Source organism: Euleptes europaea, chromosome 8 (assembly GCF_029931775.1).
Source record: "Euleptes europaea isolate rEulEur1 chromosome 8, rEulEur1.hap1, whole genome shotgun sequence".
Classification (NCBI taxonomy): Eukaryota; Metazoa; Chordata; class Lepidosauria; order Squamata; family Sphaerodactylidae; genus Euleptes; species Euleptes europaea.
The window spans coordinates 77524772-77545207 of record NC_079319.1 but is presented as its reverse complement, the minus strand read 5'-3'; the positions used below and the strand labels follow the sequence as shown (position 1 = coordinate 77545207).

The 20436-nt window shown below is 44.8% G+C and overlaps 1 protein-coding gene across 1 annotated transcript; it reads right to left on the bottom strand.

Moving 5' to 3' along the window:
* Positions 1-906: 906 nt before the first annotated feature.
* TMEM170B (transmembrane protein 170B) lies at positions 907-16325 on the bottom strand. Its single transcript, XM_056854739.1, has 3 exons — positions 16228-16325; positions 11693-11863; positions 907-1059 (listed from the first exon to the last, which is right to left on the bottom strand). Exons 1-3 carry the CDS (start codon positions 16316-16318, stop codon positions 929-931), a joined length of 393 nt encoding a protein of 130 aa, XP_056710717.1. The 5' UTR covers positions 16319-16325; the 3' UTR covers positions 907-928.
* Between the last annotated feature and the right edge of the window lie 4111 nt (positions 16326-20436).

Below are 20436 nucleotides of genomic sequence, written 5' to 3'. Positions count from 1 at the left end.
TGATCAAAATATCTTTTTAACAAAGCGAGAATAATGCAACCGGTTTCCTGAAAGAAAAACAGCAACTATATTTAGAAAGACACACAAGACCTTGGACAGTTGTTGTTTTTTAAATCAAGTTTAAGGATAATGTAGGTTTCATTTTGTAAGCTGTTCTTAATTCCTACAGCTGTTGTTTCAATCTGTGATGAGACTTTGCGACATATAAATTGACAAAAAATCAAGAGCATATAAGTAATTTACTGTAGAGTTCTGTTCTAGTGATCTATCTGCCCTTCATAAAGATTTCCTATACTAGGTCAATCACATTCATATTTTTGCAAGAGTTTTGCTTCAGACACTGAATCCCAGCAATACTCACACACAAATTCAAAACTCAAGTATTTTTTTTTCATAGTTCAACATTCTGCACTGAGTAGGATTCAGTTAATATAATTAAAAAGCAAGTACCTTGCTAGTGAACCTGAATTCTTTTGAATTGTGTTTGCAGCACTCAGTTAACGCACTATCATTTAAATTGTCACACTATCATTTAAAAAAAAAATCAAGTTCACATTTGGCACATGTATCCATTCTTCAGAAATGCCCCTGTATTTTCTTTCAATACTTGTTAAGAACAATGATCACATTACCTACCATTAGCCTGATTAGCAGCTTCACAAGGTGCTTTTATCTTGCAGCTTCAGCTAAACTGAACACACCTTGCCTGTGATAGAGGCACATCAGGTGCAGTGCAGTAGCGAGTCATTTTTGGACTCTAAAGGAAGTCCTTTCCAAATGGATGGGACCTCCAGCTTTGCAGGCCACATACCAAGTTATTTTCCCTTGCAATCCATCAGCAATTCAAACCCATCAGCCTCTGAAAGCACTTCTGGGAAGCGTCATCACAGACAGTTTCCTTTTTAAAAGCTAAGTTTTCACAGAAGATTCAAAGTGTAGCAAGAATCCTTGAAAAGGAAATAATCAGTGTCAGTACTGTCTGCCCAACTCCAAATACCAGTGCTTCTAAGGGAGCCATGCTTTTCCCAGCGACTCTGTAAATTCCAGCTACGGCTGCACCTAAAAAATCACAAGGGAAAAAAGTGAAATTATTACAATAATTCTCTCTTCAAAAGTCTCTACAAGCTCCATATGCCCAAATACTAAATAATATTTTTACCCTTATAATGAAAACCACGTGCCCACTTTCTTTAAAGCTGTGTCACAGCTGGCATAGTGGGCTGAATATAAAGGTGCTCTTTCTACTGCTATCATGCAACATGCCAAAGAATAGTACTTCTATTTTTGGAGGGGGGAATGCAATTTTTGCATATCGCCCCAGCAGATATCCCCATGCTGTTTGTGAAGATATCCTGATCCAAGGAGCAGAAATTTAGGGGCTCAGAGGTCTGTAGCATGAGTGGGGAAGCAGGGAAGTCCCATTCCACAAATACTGCTCTAGTGATGGTATTTTGGATTCAACACAGTATAATTTTAGTTTTAAAGATGCACTTCATTAAAGTGTGACAATGGTCTTTATTGTGCTTGAACACATTCTGGACATGATCTGGTCATGTCAGCTTGTAACACTGATTGGCTTTTCCATCTTTCTGGTTTACCCACTAGATTTCTAGGAGACCTCTCATTTGTATAATCCAACCAAATTTAAGCACTTCTAAAATCTAAGGGTGACATAAATTTCATTAGATGCCTTTAACTGGGTTAAAATGCTACATATGACTTATAGCTGTTAATATATTCAGTGAGACTGGGTGAGGAAGACATGATATATATTTTACAAAAGAAAGATCTAGAAAGAAATCGCGTAAAATAGTGACACTAGAATGGCAATTGCACTTAGCTCAGTGGTCCACTTCAGTTACCTCCAAGGTGTCAGAACCACAGTAATGTGGCTCCAGTCCATGGTGCACTGGCAGTGTAATGCAAGAACCCTGAAGCTGCTTGTTAGTAGTCTATGATGCAGCTAATTCTCATACCAATATTGCCCAATGCTGCATCGGCAGGGGAATAAGCCACATTGCAGCAGCTTCCGTATCTCTGAGTGCCCTGCCATCAATCATTTCTGCCAAATTCCCTTTCCTTTGAATTTCTCTAGCAACTACTCATTCAATCAAAAAATTTATTACATGTTAAGGTTATTTTTTTAAACCTACTTTTTAAATTCCATAAAAGCTAACTTTTGATATCAGCAAATTGAGTTTAATTCTATTCACTATTCACTGATATAAAAGTATATTTTAGTAAAGTAAAATATATAGATAAATATCAGTTCAGGTTAGAAGGATTATAAACCCATTCCCGTTATTCACAAACAGTAACTTGTCCTTGAGGTGTAATGACAGGCAGAATTGTTATGTCGTGTGGTTTGCATGCTTGTTGTTGTATGTGTTATAATATTTTTTTGGGGAAAATTAATTTTAAAAAGGAATTTATTACATATTATGATAAATTATAACACAGAATGTAAAAATGAAGATCCAGAATTGAAACAAAGCACTTCAGTGTAGGAATAAGCTTTTAAAGAACTCAACTAATACGGCAAGGGGAAGGAGACAACCAACATGGGGATTTAAATAAAGGAGAGCAAACAGCAGAGGCCCACCTGGAAGAGTATAAAGGAGATGAAGGTGCAGGGCTTCAGGTGTCTGTGTGTCGATGCCCAAAGCTTGGGCAATAAGAAGAAAAGCTTGAGCTTCTAATGCAGTCAGATTTAGTAGGCATTACAAAAACTTGGTGGGACGATTCCCATGACTGGAAGGTAATAGTGGATGTGAGTTGTTCAAGAAGAACCAAAAAGGTCGAAGAGGTGGCAGAGTAGCGCTATATGTGAGGAGAGAGATTGCTTGTCAAGAAATACTAGAGAATGGTGACAGCCAAGTGAAAAGTATCTGAGTGAGGATAAGGGAAGGAAGGACAAACAGTACTGTGGTTGGAGTCTGCTACAGACCCCTTGACCAGGGTGAAGAGGTGGATGCTGCCCTCCTTGAACAGCTTGACAGGGTATTCAAACAACAAGGGCTGGTAGTTATTTCAACTTCCCTGATGTGTGCCGGGAGACAAACTCTGCAAAGTGACCACAGTCATGCAAGTTCCTAACCTGCCTGGCCAACAACTTCTTTCATCAAATGGTGGAGGTCTCTACGAGGGGCTCAGCCATACTCAACTTAATATTGACCAACATGCAAGAGATGGTAGATGAGGTGAAGGTGGTGGGGACTTTAGGGGGAAGTTACCATGTCCTCCTAGAATTCCTTTTGCTGTGGGGGACCAAGGAAGTTTGTAGCCACAGATTTTGGTAGGGCAGATTTTAATAAATCCACAGGCATGATGAGAATCATTCCATGGGCAAGACCGCTGGAAGGGAAAAGAGCAAGTGAAGGTTGGGATCTCCTAAAATAAGAGCTCTTGCAAGCTTAAGCCCTATTACAACAAGAAACATGGGAGATGATCCAAGAAGCCAATGTGAATGAACAAAGAACTCTGTGATGAGCTATGGAAGAAAAAAGAAATGTTCAAGAAATGAAGGCAAGGACATATCTCAAAAGAAGAGTATCTGCAGACTGCTGGGCACTGTAGGTCAGCCATCAGAGAGACCAAAGTGCACAGTAAGCTGATGCTGGCCAGGGAAGCTTGCTACAACAAGAAAAGCTTTTTCAAGTATGTGAGGAGCAAACACAAGGGAAAAGACGCCATAGGCCCACTGTTGGGTGAAAATGGAGTAACTCGGACAGAGAGAAACAAGAAAGGATTAATGCCTATTTTGCTTCAGTTTCCCCCCTGAAAAAGTCAAGGGGCTCATCTAGAGATGATAGTAGGCAAGGCACGGCGTCTGGGCTGCTGGTTGACATGAACAAAGAGGTTGTTAAGAAGCACCTGGCTGCATTGGATGAGTACAAATCCCCTGGGCCAAATTTTATGCACCCGAGAGTGTTTAAAGAACTTTCTAGAGAGCTTGCAGAACTTTCTAGAGAGCTTGTCCATCATCATCCAGACCTCTTGGAAGATGGGAGATGCGCCACAAGATTGGAGAAGGGCAAATGTTGTCCCAATTTTCAAAAAAAGGAGGAGGGATGATCCAGGAAACTACAGGCTAGGGAAAATATTGGAGCAGATATTAAAGAGATCAATCTGCGAGCATCTGAAAGACAATTTGGTGATCTGGGGAGGTCAGCATGGATTTGTCCCCAACAGGTCCTGCTAGACCAACCTCATTTCCTCCTTTGATTGAGTGACCAGCTCACTGGATCGAGTTGAGGTTGATGTTATTGGTTGATGTTATTTACCTAGATTTCAGCAAGGCTTTTGACAGGGTTCCCCATGATGTTCTGATGGGTAAACTAGAGGTCTGTGGACTGGACCCTAGGATAGTTAGGTGGATAGGGAACTGGTTAGAGAACTGCACTCAAGGAGTAGTTGTCAATGGCATTCCATCTGAATGGAGGAAGGTGTCCAGTGGGGTGTCACTGGGTTCAGCTCTGGGCCCAGTACTTTTCAATATTTTTATAAATGATCTGGATGAGGGTGTGGAGGGACTATTCATTAAATTTGCAGATGACACCAAATTGGGAGGAGCAGCAAACACAACAGAAGACAGAGACAGAATTCAACGAGATCTGAACACACTGGAAAAGCGGGTGGATGTGAACAAGATGCAATTCAACAAGGATAAGTGCCGAGTTCTACACCTCGATAACAAAAATGAAGGATATGCATACTGGATGCGGGATACACTTCTGGATAGCAGTGTGTGTGAACAAGATCTTGGGGTACGGGTGGACCATAAGTTAAATATGAGAAGCCAGTGTGATGCAGTGACAAAAAAAGCTAATGCGATCTTGGGGTGCATCAACAGAGGCATAACATCTAAATCACAAGATGTCACAGTTCTGCTGTACACAACATTGGTCAGGCCGCATCTGGAGTACTGCATGCAGTTCTGGAGGCCTCACTTCAAAAAGGATGTGGACAGAATGGAGCAGGTGCAGAGGAGAGCGACAAGGATGATCAGGGGCCTGGAGACCAAGCCCTAGGAAAATGGGCTAAGGGAGTTGGGAATGTTTAGTCTGGAGGAGTTGAGGGGAGACATGACTGCTGTCCTTAAGTATTTGAAGGGCTGTCACTTAGAGGAGGGCAAGGAGCTGTTCTTGTTGACAGCCGAGGATAGAACTCACAATAATGGGTTTAAATTGCAGGTGGAGAGGTACCGGCTGAATATTAGGAAAGCATTTTTAAGGTAAGAGTTGTTCTACGGTGGAATCAACTACCTAGGGAGGTGGTGAGCTCCCCCTCACTGACAGTCTTTCAGCAGAAGCGGGACAAGCACTAGTCAGGGATGCTCTAGGCTGATCCTGCATTGAGCAGGGGGTTGGACTAGATGGCCTGTATGGCCCCTTCCAACTCTGTGATTCTAACTTTCAATATTTGGAAGTAATTAGATGGCAAGGTGCTAAGAATTACTGACCTCCGAGACTATAACTGCACAAGCAGTCATTGAAAAAGTATATTTCTCACAAAGAAATGTAAAAGTATAATGCAACTTGGGGATTTCCACACACACTGCCCACTGAACATTTGTGGGGATTTTATGCTAACTTACCAACACCATATCATGGCACCAAAAAACAGCAACAGGCGTAGTTTCATTAAGCAAATTATTAGAAATGGTCCAAAATAAGTATTTCATGTGTATACTTGCATTACAGTAGGCAATACAACACATAAAAGAACCAGCAATGTTTGGCGTGTTAAATATACCCAACAGATTTTAGTTATTTATCACATGGAAAATATTGCATCTACTCAAGAAAGCAGATCATGCAATTTTTTCCCAGAAGCTATTGTAGCTGTGAAATTGAAGTGTTCCAGGATCAACAACTTTTTGCCCTCATTGAAAGTATACACATGCTCTAAACACTGCAGATTTCATGAGCTTCTCTTAGCAATTAATGTTCAAGCTTTATTAGATGGGCAGAGCAATCCTGAATGGGGGGGTTAACTCTTTTGAGCCGGCATGACCCCTATGGCAGCATAAGTGCCACTTGCACTGGCTAAACTGGCGCTGACGCAGGGACACTTACGCTGTCTCCAGGGAGCAGCACAGCAGCACAAGCCACGGGTGTTGGTGTAGCCTTATCAGTAGCATTTGCCCTGTGCAACAGCTTGCACAGGTGCCAAAGGGGGCGTTCCCAGGGGCTGACTTTAGTCAGCTCCCTGAGCTGTTTTGGCCCGGGAAGGCCCCCTTTTGCCAGCGTGAACTTGTGCCAGTAAAAAAAAAAGTGTAGCCCTGTGAAATTGTATTAAGAAGTTTCATAGGGTTTTCAGGGAATTTCATTTTCGGCTTGCTGTGCCATGGAAGCAAGCCACTGAGGAGGCAGTGCGGCTGCGCTGTCCACAGGCCCTCCATAAATACCTCCCCCTTAGGATTGTGCTCAAAGTCTCCTATTTCAAAATTAGCAATTGTGTTATAAAGCTGCTCTCTCGTAAACACCTACAAGGAATGTGCATAATGCATGAAAATAACGTGGTCTATTAAGGTAAAGGTCCCCTGTGTAAGCACCGGGTCATTCCTGACCCATGGGGTGAAGTCACATCCCGACGTTTACTAGGCAGACTTTGTTTATGGGGTGGTTTGCCAGTGCCTTCCCCAGTCATCTTCCCTTTACCCCCAGCAAGCTGGGTACTCATTTTACCGACCTCGGAAGGATGGAAGGCTGAGTCAACCTCGAGCCGGCTACCTGAAACCAACTTCTGTCGGGATCGAACTCAGGTCGTGAGAAGAGCTTGGACTGCAGTACAGCAGCTAACCACTCTGCGCCACGGGGCTCCTTGGTCTATTAACCCCTACTTATTGATCTTGATATATGCTGAAGTGGCTATCACTTTGGTTAACAAAGGAAAGGGGGGGGGAGCAAAAAGCAGTGTTCCTTTCCAAAATGAAATGCATCCCCAACCAAGAAAGAATCACTGCCCACCACAGCTCAAAAAAACTGGTGTCTTGGCATTGTCCTGAGTAGTGAATAGGTCTACTTCTGGAAAACCCCACAGTTTGAAAATGGGTTAGATATAAATGTCCATAAATGACCACTCGTGTTTCGACATATATACTCTTGCTGAGAAGATCTGCTTGTGTGTTCTGCACCCCAGTAATATGGATTGCCCTCAGTGATGATGACTCAAAGTCCATTGCCATGCTTCTATGGGCTTCTAGATTCAGATACCTTGATCTCATGCTGCCCTGCCTGTTTATATAAAACACTGCAGAGACATTGTCTGTTTGGATAAGAATTATCCTGCCATGTAAAATATCTGTGAAGGAACTAAGGGAGTATCTTACGGCTCTCAATTCAAGAATATTAATGTGTAACTTCCTTTCCATTGGTAACCAGGTACCCTGTACAGATAACCCTTCACAGTGGCCTCCCCATCCTGTGAGAAAAGCATCTAGAGTTAGAATGACATTGTGTTGTCTAAGGCAGAAAGGGGTGCCTATGAACAGATTTGCATCTCAGGACCACCAAAGGAGAGAACTAGTAACAGATCTAGGTACTGAGAAATATTGATGTGGAGAGTGCATGGTGGGCTTAAATCTTAACCAATACCAGAGTTGTACAGGCCGCATAAATAGATTGGCCAAAGGAAGGATGGTGGAGGTCATTAGGGCTAAAAGCCTCTGAATAGAGCTCGCTCGCTGGAAGCCTTGATCAACACACCTCTATCCCTAAAGAGAAAACCTTTGCCAGCAAGAAAATCTAGTATTGCCCCAATAGATTGGACCATTTGAGAAGGTTGGAGTCGGGATTTTTTCCAGTTAACAGGCTTAACCACTGGCAGGTCTAGAGTGTAAGGGCCATCTAATCCAATAATAACTCCCTAGAGTCTGCTACCAATAGCCAGTCATCCAAATACAGAAATCTGTACATCCCTGATGGCATAGGAATGCTACAACAGGCACCATGCAATTGGTGAACACCCTGGGTGCAGTTGCCAAGCCAAATAACAACACGGAGTACTGGTAAACCTTTCCTGCATACCTCAAGGAGAGGTACCTCCTGTGCTCCTTATGTATTGCTATATGAAAATTGCAGATCAAGTACAACCAACGAAACATTTTGTTTTAATAAGTGCAATACAGAAACCAGAGAAACCATCTTAAATTTGGATACCCATAGAAACTTGTTCAGATCCCTCAAATCTAAAATGGGACAAGAACCCCCGTCCTTCTTATCTACAAGGAAAAAATGTGAATAAAAGCCCAGGGATGACTCAGGTGTAGGTACCTCTTTGACAGCCTCTTTCTCCAGAAGAGAGAAGTTATTCATGGAGCTGAGGCAAGAGGATATTCTGTGCTTGTAAAACCAATTGAATACAGGGTAACAAACAGAATTCCAACTTATAATGCTGTGATATAATGGACAAAACCCAAGAGTCATTGGTCAGGGCTTGTCACTGATCAAGGAAAGGGATTAATTTGTCTCCAAACTTTGGAGGAACAAAAACCTGCAGGGTGGCCTAGTCAGAATGAAGGTTTGGGCTGGTGGTCCAGAACCTCCTTAAGTAGTGCAAGATCGATGGCCAGTTTTCTGTTTGGAAGAATTCTGACTTTTAGGAAAAAGCTGCAAGTCAAAAATGGCCTCTGTGGAGGGTACTGTTGCCTGTATGATGTATAGAACCTCTGTTCCCTCTGGAAGGGGTACTACTGCTGTCTGTAAGATGACCATTGCCTAAATTGAAGAGGAGCAGAAGGGGTCACCCCCCAAGATTTAGCCATTTGACCGTTATTTTTAATCTGCAAGAGTGTATATCATCCATTTTTTCTGAGAATAGAGTATCACTCAAAAGGTAAGTCCTCCACTCTAACTCTGGTGTCCATTGGTAAGGCAGTAGAATGGAGCCATGCATGATGGCACAGGACAATGGACGTGGCTATCGCTCTCAATGTAGAATCTCCAATGCGGTGTGCAGCATTAACCTGCTGTTTTGAAAGCCTCATGACCTCAGTTTGTAAAACGTTAGCAAAAGACCTTGTCTTCAGAGAGAAGTTCTACGTGTGGAGCCATCTGTTGCCACCAAGACAGCTTGTAGGAGGTGATAATCACCTGATAATTAGAAATTTTAAAGGTTAAGTCTGCTGAAGAATAAACGTTGCATCCCAAAGAATATACCTTTCTAACTTCCTTGTCTGTAGGTGCCACATGAGAAGATTGTTGACCTCTGGATTGCAATTCCTCAGTTATCAAGGAGGATTGAGGGGCTGAGTGAACAGAAATGCAGTCCCTTCTTTTTTTTACTTTGTACAAACTCTCTATATGCCTGGAGGTGACAGGGGTAGAGGCAGGTTTGCTCCAGATCTCTTTACTAGGAAGATCACAGTGCCTGAGGAATCAGTAAAGATGGCTTAATATCTTATCTTTAGGCCACTGTTCAGTTGTAGTGATGGCAATCTCTAAGGCCTATGCCATTCTTATCACCTGCTCTGCTTATTAACATATGTCTTTGTTTGGTGAAGTAGGTGTAGTATCTCCCACTCGCTCGTCTGAGGACAGATCTAAAGGTACTCCTGAACTATGATCGGAACTGAGCACTATCTTCTCTTCTTCCTCTGAATCTGCAGGTGGTTTAATATCATGAGGTCTGGTTGGAACCGAGATTGAAGCAGATGGAGGAAACCAAAATCGAGGAAGTTGTTGAGAAGTGGGATCCAGACAATGAACAGGTAGGGGATACTCACTCCACTCTGGCAGGTAAGCTGGTGACATATAATACAGATAAGGTTACCACGGAATGGGAGGAAATGCTGGTGGCCGTTAAACCTCCACAGACGGATCTGGTGGTAAGGGCCTCAGATCCATAGATACCAAAGGATCCAACAGAGTTTCACCCCTGGAAACAGAGTGAGCAGGTGAAGCTGAATGTATTGAAAGAGTTTTCGGAGGATCGGGAAACACTTCCTAGGTTTCAGGCAGTGGTTTGAGGGCCAGAGCCGAGGGGGCTTGATGGCTCCTAGGATCACACTTAGATTTGTCTTTGTGTCTGGTCTTGCTTTTGGCCTTCTTGGCTGGCGATCCCAAGGTACACTTCATAACTGAAGGATGTTTGGACCATTGGCACTGAGGTTCGGAACAAGACACGGATGGGACCGACACCACTGACGGCAGCTTTGAAGGGCACTCAAGTGAGGTGGTTGACTTGGCCAATTTATCCAATAAGGAGAGAGCCTTCTCCCATAACTTGGCATTAAGATGTGAGGCCCTGTCTCCCCTTGCCTTTGGCATGAACTGCTGGCATGTTTTGCAGGCTCTGACATTATGCTCCTTGCCCAGACATAACAGGCAGAGGTCATGTTCGTCAAAATGAGGCATTTTCATGACAAACTGGGCACACTTTTTGAGCAATGCCTTCTGAGTCATAAGTCACATAGGGATAGAAGAAGGAACTGAAGTGGGCACCCCCTAGGTGAGTTTTTAGCTAAGAAGTAATCTTTCCACTGCATGCCTGATCAAGTGCAGTCCCAATGTGGAATTGCGCATAAGACCAAAGATGAACTGTTGCTGACCTGGGAAAGCAGGTAATTGCAAGACTGCATCATAGCCAAAGGGGACAGCAAAATGAATTATTATTTTTGAAACAGCTCCATAGATGTTGATGGAAAGCTAGGCGGGGGGGGGGGGGAGAGAGAAATCAAGCATTTTCCACCACTAGGTTTGTCTTTTCTTTCAAAAGTTGACAGAGACATCATGACAAACACAGCTTGTTTCTATGCTCATGTGCTTCCCTCACTTGCAGTGCATGATTGAAGGCTTCTGGATTTAGGAAGCCTTGAGTCAAAGTTCAATGTCTGAATACAGCCACTTAGCTGAATTGGAGTTTGTTTCCTTTCTACTAACCAGACTTATAAGCATCAGTTTAATCTCATTTAAGAATCTGGTTTGTGGAGAAGAAATAGAACTCCACTTTGACAAGTTGTCTACATTCAGAGGCCAGCGCAAACTGAAGTTTAAGGTTTCCCAAACCCTTCAAATGATCTCTGCATGGAAAGGGAGGAACAGGAGCAAGAAGACTCCATAAGCCCAGCAACAAACTAAAGATGTGCCCGTCATAGACGCCCTGCTTGTCATAACATCTGAATGAATCCCTTATGAAAACTGTCTCTGTCACTCAATTTTGTGTGGCCTTTGTTAAAATGTTGAGTCAGACAAGAACAGTCAACTTCAAGGGAACTCGTTTCCCTAACATGCAGAGCCCATGTTTTGGACATGAACTGTGATGCAGGGGGGGAGGGGTTTCAATCTCCCCTGCCATGCCATTTTTACAATCCATGTAGCCCATTATATGCACATGTAGCCCATCATATACATGATGCCCCATTCCAGTGAATCAAATAGCAGCCCCAGGGCTTGTTTTAGGACAGGGAAGGGGCTTCTGCTCCACCATCTCAAGCTGAAACACACTTGGGAAGTGAGTTCCACACAATTAACATGCAACCATCTGAGTTAAAGTCACACTAGGGGGATTCAAACACAACACACTAAAATTGTAACATGCAGTGTGGTCCTTATACTCAGTCAACAAGCAGCAACCCAACTGTAAGCATCCAAAAAGTTCAACATTAATAAACAGTTATATGGACAGTGCCCAGCATAGTTAATAATGACCTTCAAACAGAGTCATGAGTATTAAAAATTTTAAGACTTACTGGTGATCATGGCTCCAGTTACAGAACCCAGAAATCCAATGCTGACCACAATGACAGAGATTACTCTCCCTTGCCTATGCCTCTGCAGCATCACAAACATTAAAACTCCTGCAGCACCGTGGACAAAGAGAGAGGAGAAGAGAGCCCAGAGGAAAACCCAATACCACATTTCTGAAAAGAAAGGGGGGGAAAGCAGTCATTTCTGAGGAAATTTTTCTTGATCAAAAAAAAAAAATATTGACATAGTTTGCAGAACAATAAAACAAACAAGGGATGCACGGAACCCTTCAAAAAATATCCCTTCTATTGTCCTATCTGCTATTTCTAGAAATTCAATACACAATTCATGGTCAACATATTAGCAAAACATTTGATGTTACAAGAATTCCAGAAGTGTTCTTCCCCCTCCCCCCCTGAAAAAACACCCCCCCCAAAAACCCAGAAATTTGGGGGAAACTGAAATATATGCAAAACTTACTTCCCTCTCAAACCTAAAATTACTAATAACATAAAACATCATTTGTAACTTAGCATATAAAATTGTACAAACATATTTATGGAATTTAAAAATATAAATACCTTCATTTTCTATATGAAAAATTGTTATGCATACCCAGTACTTGAGAAAGAGTTGAAAACTATGCTACCACAGTGCACATCTTTAATTTTGGCCATATGAGAGGTAGGAACAAATAAAAGTTGTAGAAAACAAATTCTGTATTTGTACAGAACCTTTCTAAGTCACAATAGATTGAACTACCAGAATGTTTGGATATTAAGCTAAACTTTACAACACTGGTAACACTGAACATGTATCATAATTAAACACACTTAGCATATTAACTGTTGCCAAAAGTATTTACATTTAAACAAAAAGTCTTGAAAGTTATATGTCTACTACGTAAGAGTTTTTTTTGCCAGTGCTCCCCAATTTTTTCCAATGGAAAAACTGAAAAAGTACTCAGACTCTTTCGTGTTGTACATTTTGAGTGTGGAAAAACCTTGCTTAAGAAGGATTTTACTCACTCTAAAGGGGAAAACTTCATACGAGTTTTTTTCCAGCAGCCTGTCAAATTTTCCATTTTTTCCCTTGGAAAAAAGGTCCTTGCCAGGGCCTTCACATCTCTACTGTCTCCAGATAGGAAGCATAAACATCTGAATGTCAGCCAAGGCTTAACTATAAGGAAGAGAACTGTTTGCAAAAAGTAGATCAGAGGTATATCTTGGGGTGAGGCATCACTCTTGGTGGCAAAGAACACTACAACATGCCTTGGCTGGCAGCCATGACAACCTCCATCTTAAGAAAGAGTGAACAATCACGGTAAGTGCAATATTCCATTCTCACTCAGAAAAAGAGGGATCTTTGAGTGATGGGATGCCAAAAGCAGTATCCAATCCAGAGAGGCCTGACTGCCAATCAAGAAGAGCTACAGTACAAATCAACCAAGGAAACCAAATCAGTCTTAAAACACCTGACAAATGTTGAGGAGATGGCCATCTAAGTTGCCCTACAAATGTCTTAAATAAGAGAACTGGTGTTAAAATGCCACTGGCATGGCTGCACTTCTGATAGAATATGACAAAATGCCCTCTAGAGCCTTGTCACCCTGTGCTCTGCAAGCAATACCAATGCATTCCCATTCTGCTAAGAAATACCATTGAATCCTTTCTTCCCTTTTATGGAGGAGGAGTGACATGTTATAAATACAGAACCTGATTTCATGTAACCTAAGTATGCTAAGACATAGGACCATATGCAAGCCCCAGCTGTGCAGTTACTTTCAGATGGAGAAACCTTGGGCAGAAGGAGGAATGACTTCCTGAACTCTGTGAAAGGTGAAGTTGACTTTAGGCATCAATGTCTTAAAAGTACCTGGAGAGAGAGGTGACACCCACCAAAAAGAGAAGCAGGACTACAGCTGAACATCGAGAAGACAAAATTAATGACTACTGGGGCATTATTCAATTTTAAGGTTGACAATGAGGAAACTGAAAATGTTCAAGACTTTCTATTCTTTGACTCCATCATCAACCAAAAGGGAGACTGCAACCAAGAAGGAGATTAAGACTGGGAAGGGCAACCATGAAGGAGCCAGAAAAGATTCTTAAGTGTAAGGATGTGTCACTTTGAACCAAGATCAAGTTAATTCATGCCATACTATTCCTAGAAAACTCATGATAGGTAGGAACGTTAGTCTGTCTGTAGCAGAAGAAAAGAGCAAGAATCCAGTTGCACCTTAAAGACTAAAAACATTTCTGGCAGGGTATGAACTTCTGTGAGTCACAGCCCACTTTCATGAAGAAAGTGGACAGAAGTAGATTCCTTTGAAATGTGGTGTTGGAGGAGAGTTTTACAGATACCGTGGATGGCCCAAAAGACAAATAAGTGGGTTCCAGATCAAATCAAGCCCTGACCCGGATGGCCCAGGCTAGTATGATCTCGTCAGATCTCAGAAGCTAAGCAGGGTCAGCCCTGGTTACTACTTGGATGGGAGACCACCAAGGACTACCAGGGTTGCTGTGCAGAGGAAGGCACTGGCAAACCACCTCTGTTAGTCTCTTGCCATGAAAACCCCAAAAGGGGTTGCCATAAGTTGGCTGCGACTTGACAGCACTTTACACACACATACAGATCAAATCAAGCTTGAACTTTCCTTAGAAGTAAAATGACTAAACTGAGGCTATCGTACTTTGGTCACATTATAAGAAGAGAAGGCTCACTGGAAAAGACAATAATGCTAGGAAAAGTTGAAGGCAGCAGGGAAAAAAGAAGACCCAAATGAGATGGATTGACTTTATAAAGCAAGTCACAGTCGTCAGTTTGCAAGACCTGCGCAATTAGCGATAGGACATTTTGGATGACATTGATTCATAGGGTCGCCATGAGTTGAAAGTGACTTGACGGCGCTTAGCACACACACACACACCAGGGCTACTTGCTTGTATCAGCTTAATTTCATTACTACTTTTGATTCTACATGGGTTTTTGCAGTCCAAAGATGCTCTTTGTGTATTTTTGCACTTTGGTGTTTTAAATTTTTGTAAACTACCCTGAATACCTTGGTAGAAAGGTAGGGCATAAATAAGTAAAAGAATGCTTTTTAAAAAAACTCTCCCCAGTGTCTTGGCTCTAACCCATTTTAGCTGCTCACTTCCCATATGCTTGTAACAGCCAAAAAACAAGAAATTCCCATAATTGAAGATCACGCATAGTCAATTACATTTGCATATGAATAGAATAGTTCTGAAGAATGCTGACACTGCTGTAAACACTATTTTAGGTTAAGCATTCTCTCTTTGCCTTACAGCAGGAAATGATTTTTAACATGGTACCTGCTACCTGGAGCTTTTATAAGTACTAGCATTTTAACAAAGTCCTATTTTTAAAAGTTTGCCACTTAATTTGAGGAGGCACTTTATAGTCTGCCAAGAAGCTTTCAATTAATTACTATTGTGGACCTATGTAGTAGTGAACATGGGACAACAGAAAATAGCACAACGCATATTTGGTTCTACTCCCTTGCATAGGACAAGGCAACCTGTGACATCTCAAAGGCTGGGATCGCACCCTAGAATGGGGACAGCATCTCCGGAAAAGACAAGCACTCTTTCCCCACAGGGCAGTTGAAAATTGAGCACAGGGGAGCAACTCTGCCTTTCCTGTGAGGTCCCATTCCCATCCTGGTCAGCTACATGACTCTACCAAGAATAGGGTATCCTGATGGAAGGGGTGAGGGGAACCCTCCCATCCCAAACTTACAGGTGCCAACAACTAAACCCTTTTTAACTTCTGTACTTGAATGTCCAGATCGCTGGAGGTTCCTAAAACCTAATACTGGGCAGGAAAGTCTCTCTGCTTATGCTCAACACATTACCTACCAAGAATAGGGTATCCTGATGGAAGGGGTGAGGGGAACCCTCCTATCCCAAACTTACAGGTGCCAACAACTAAACCCTTTTTAACTTCTGTACTTGAATGTCCAGATCGCTGGAGGTTCCTAAAACCTAATACTGGGCAGGAAAGCCTCTCTGCTTATGCTCAACACATTACCTTTACCTACCAAGAATAGGGTATCCTGATGGAAGGGGGGGAGGAACCCTCCCATCCCAAACTTACAGGTGCCAACAACTAAACCCTTTTTAACTTCTGTACTTGAATGTCCAGATCCCTGGAGGTTCCTAAAACCTAATACTGGGCAGGAAAGCCTCTCTGCTTATGCTCAACACTTCCCCTTTACCTGCCCTTGTGTTTTAATGTCCCCTCCCGCATCACAACCCGCCATTGACTTTGGGATACAGCCCTCGCCCCGTGAAGCTGCCTCACAGCACGATCCTAAGGCGAGTTACTCCAGTCGAAGCCCGTTGAAATGAAGGGGCGACTCTCCTTAGGGCTGCATCCCCGCTTGCAGTGGTCCCCCCAGCTACCTGGCCCATTCAGCCTCTCTCGGCTCTAAGGGCCCCTTTCAACCCCCCCCACGCGCGCCCTCTCGAGCTCCCACCCCCCTCCCCCAGCCCGCTCGGGGGGGGCTATTTACCCGTCAGGTGCCGGAGCGAGGTGCCGTGAGCCCACAGACTCAGCACCTGCTGGACCGACAGGTTGACCATGCCGCCGTCGGCCGCCTCCATGTCCGCCGCGGCCTGCGGGGCTCCGTGGCTGCGAGGCCGCTCCGCGGGGAGTCGGCTCCGGCTGGGCCGCCGCCGCTCTCGGGGAAGGGCAGGCCGAGGCCAGGCTGCCGGGAGGCTGCTGCGGGCCGAAGGGGCGAGGATGGGGTGGGTTCCCCGCGGCGGGGGAGACATTGAGGACGGCAGAGGGACGAGCGAGGCGGCGGCGGCAGGGCTCGCTCTCCGCCTCCCACCGGCGGCGGGTGCCGGGGCCTTCCTCAGAGCCGGCAGGGGCGAGAGAGGTAGCGTGGGATGGACGAGGGGAAAGGAGCTGGAGGCAAGCGCCAGGTGGAGGAGGCGGCTGCAACGGCCATCACCACCCCCTTCCTGAGCCGCCTTCTCATGGCCCCCTCAGCCGCCGGCATCAGCTGGAGGGAGGGGGAGAAGGAGGAGGAGGCGGCACCCGCGAGGCGCCAACGGCCAGCAACCGCCTCTCCCCGCTCAACGGCCAGCCGACCAACGGCCGCTCCGCGCGTGCCTGCGCGCGAGGCACTCCCCACCCCCCGCCTCTCCCACGAGGCGCGCGCACGGAAAGCCCCTCGCGGCCCGCTTCGGAAAGGCTCGGGCGAGCGCCCCCTCTCCCTCCGCCCAGGCAGCGGCAACCAACTCACGACCAGCGGAGGGAGGCGCGCGGGCTGGGCCGAAAACGAGCGCGCTGACGTCAATAACGTCGATACAAAGGGGGCGTGGCTATTTCACCAGAGCGCCTTTTTCCTTTTTTTCATTTAACCTCCTTGTGATGCTGGTGACGCGTCTGGGGTGCTTTTGGTTTCAAAGCAGCCGCTGCCGTCTGGTCGCTCTTAGCTTTCGCCTCTTGGACGTCGATCTCCTAACCCCGTACTGTCAATAGTGGCTGCAATCCTAAGAAAACATTTTCCTGCCGGTAGGGCCCATTGGACCCCTGACCCGGATGGCCCAGGCTAGCCTGATCTCATCAGATCTCAGAAGCTCAGCAGGGTCAGCCCTGGTTAGTATTTGGATGGGAGACCACTGAGACAGCAAGGTAGACTTCCCCTGACTATGGAAGATCCACCGATTTAGCAATTTGTAATAATCTCTTTTCCTTTCTGTAAATGTATTAGGACAGCAAGGGAATAGCTTGTTGCTGGGCAGGGTATCTTTGTGGGTCTGTGTGCTAGTAACTGGGGCAAGAGTCACGGAGGGTTACAGTGGACCATAACGAGAACTGGGTGAAACTGTCACTTTACTGCCGCCTCTATGTCTGTAGTGCTATCAGCTTTACCCTGAATGTTGATGGGTTGTCATATCTTGAATTTGGATCTCTCCCTCGGTACAATCGGGACTCAGAGATTTCTGCCCATTAGGGCCTCTGGGTCGCAGCTGCTCCAAATAAATAACTGTTTCTTGAAACAATGGTCTTGGGTCTCTCCCCCCCCCTCCCGAACCCCCGGTTTTGTCACAACACCACCAAGGAATACCAGGGTTGCTGTGCAGAGGAAGGCACTGGCAAACCACCTCTGTTAGTCGCTTGCCATGAGAGCCCCAAAAGGGGTCGCCATAAGTTGGCTGCGACTTGACAGCACTTCACACACACACGGCCCATTGGGGATAAATACAGCTGTTCAGGATCACTCTCTGTGTGTATTGTAAATATCACGCGCTGTTTTAATATGAATTATGCCTCCCTTGCTCCACAATAACTACCACACTCAGAGTATGTTCTTACAATCGCTAATGCTGGATTATCCAGTCTACAAGAATGGACAATAAAATGTGAACTGAAACATAGTGTGGGCTGCCAACTCCAGCTTGGGAAATACCTGCAGCTTTGGGGGTGGAGCCTGGGGAGGGAAGGGGACTCAGCGGGGTACAATGCCATAGAGTTTATGCTGCAACACAGCAGTTTTCTCCAGAACTGATCTCTTTATTCCGGAGATCAATTGTAATACCAGGCCCCAGCTGGAGCCCGGCAATGCTAATTTTGGCACATTTTTATTAGGATAAGGACGGGAGTCTAAGCTAAAACGCATTTTGTCCAAAAATGGTATCTCAGATGTCTTACCAAACATGCATAGCTTTTTGTTTGGCCCCAGTATCTAGCCAGAAGACATAGAACGCCTCAAATCATGGAGTGTCCATTGGGTTGTTGATATCTTTTTTTAAAGAGTCTGGGTGACCAGACATCTCCACAAACTGAGTTTATGTGCTCTGCAAAAGAAGTGCTCCATTTTTCTTTCCGGTGTGCAGAAGCAGCTGCAAGATCCCTTGTCTATGCATCTTTCCTCTTTTTCAAAGAATAATGTCCAACCAGAATTTTATAGCAGGTTAGTCAAAGCTGAGAAACAAAGACAAAAATAAATCCAGTCTAGACGTTCTTGCAGTTAGTACATGTTTGCACATTGGCAATGCATGGGGTTTGCTGCATCATTTGTAGTGTCAATGCCTTGTCTGCCCTGTGATTATGAACACAAGCACTGAACAGGAGTGGCTGCTACACGTTTGCAGGGTGTGTTCATGGACTGGTTATGAGACCTTTTCTGCACGCTCGAGTTACTCCTGATTTTCTTGGGAGTCGATCTACAAATATTGGAATTGGTTTGGGCAGGGTTCTTCTTGCACATCTGTACCCTCTGCATTTTTACAGTTGTGGAGTCAGTTTATTTTCTTCCTCACATGGCTTAAATAATAAGGATTTTCAAGGGATGGTGCTGTTGTCATCGGTGGCATTATTGGTGGTGCCATAGTGTCCCCTTATTTTTTTTAAATGCCCTCTAAAATATTGAAATAACGTTGTAGTGTTGTAATGATAGTTTAAGCAGGTTCTCTGAATTTCCGGCTTTCATTTTTTTTAAAAAAGTAAGTCTCCAGCCCTTTACCTCATTGAGATGTAAGGAAATTACCTGTCTTGGGGGGGGGGGGGAGTGGTTTAACAATGACAAGAGTCCAATCACTGAAAAGTGGGCTGGAGGTAGGTGGAACAAAGAAAACTGATAGCAACAGTATGCACTAGGAGAAAGCTGACTCAAAATTGGCTTCCAGAAAAACGTCGCGATAAACGTGGTCTGAAAAGTGCCTGGAAAAGGGCGGGACGACAAAACTGTGTATTTTAAACTGTTGGAAGCCGCCCTGAGCCCTGCTTTGTGTGGAAAGGTGCGGGGTAAAAGGTGAATTAAAAAAATAATTAATAAATACATAAAATCAAAGTGAAAACTAAAGGTGCAAAAATACGTGTGGAAATTAGGGGATAAACTGAAGCCATATAGAGCCACAATTGTCTTTTTAAAAAACTATGTGGAAAAGCCTTGAGTGTGTTAATCTTGCAGGTGCTTTGTGAATAAGCCAGTCTGGAGTGGAGCCCAAAATTCCTCACCACCACCACCACTCCACACTTCAGTAAAGTGACCTCTACTCATTCATCACAGGTTACTTCCCATCTACTCGAGAGCCCATAGGAAGGTAGTCTTATGGAAGAAATATAAGACACTAGAATTGCAGTTAAGAAGTCACTCTCTGATCCAGGGACGGATCTAGGGGTGAGGGGGGGCAGCTGCCCCAAGTGGCAGGCAGAGAGGGGGTGGCGGCAGCCAAGTCAGAGGGTGCAGCTGCCCACCAGGCTGCTGTTGCTCCTAGAGTCCCAGGCTGCTAACTGTGTGTGTGTGGACTGGCGCTGGCATTGCCTTGCTGGGCTCATCCAGCATGGGTGCGCCACTTCCAGGCTCCCGGGGACGTAATGGGAACGCAGCAGGAACTTGTGGTAAGCGCTTGGTGCAGGGCAGGCTCAGCTTGTTTTTTCTTAGCTGCTGGGGTGTCTTTGGGATGGGGTGCTGCAGTTGGATTGGCCACAGGACAGAGTGGGCAGTGTCTTCCTTGACTCTACTCAGTTGGCTGGCGCACAGATTTTTCAACTCTCAAACTTGGGGAGGCTGCTGCAGGCAGGCGCCATGGAGAGGGGTGCACGCTGTTGGTCTTCTGTGTTGGGGAGCCCCCCCAAAGGGAACAGGAGACCATCCACGGGGGGGGGGGGGTGTCTCAGCGGGGGAGAACACTTTGAAGATCCAGATATCTGGCTGAAGAAAACTGTCTGTGTTCTGTTGGTTCCTGGTGAGGGAATACAGTTTCAG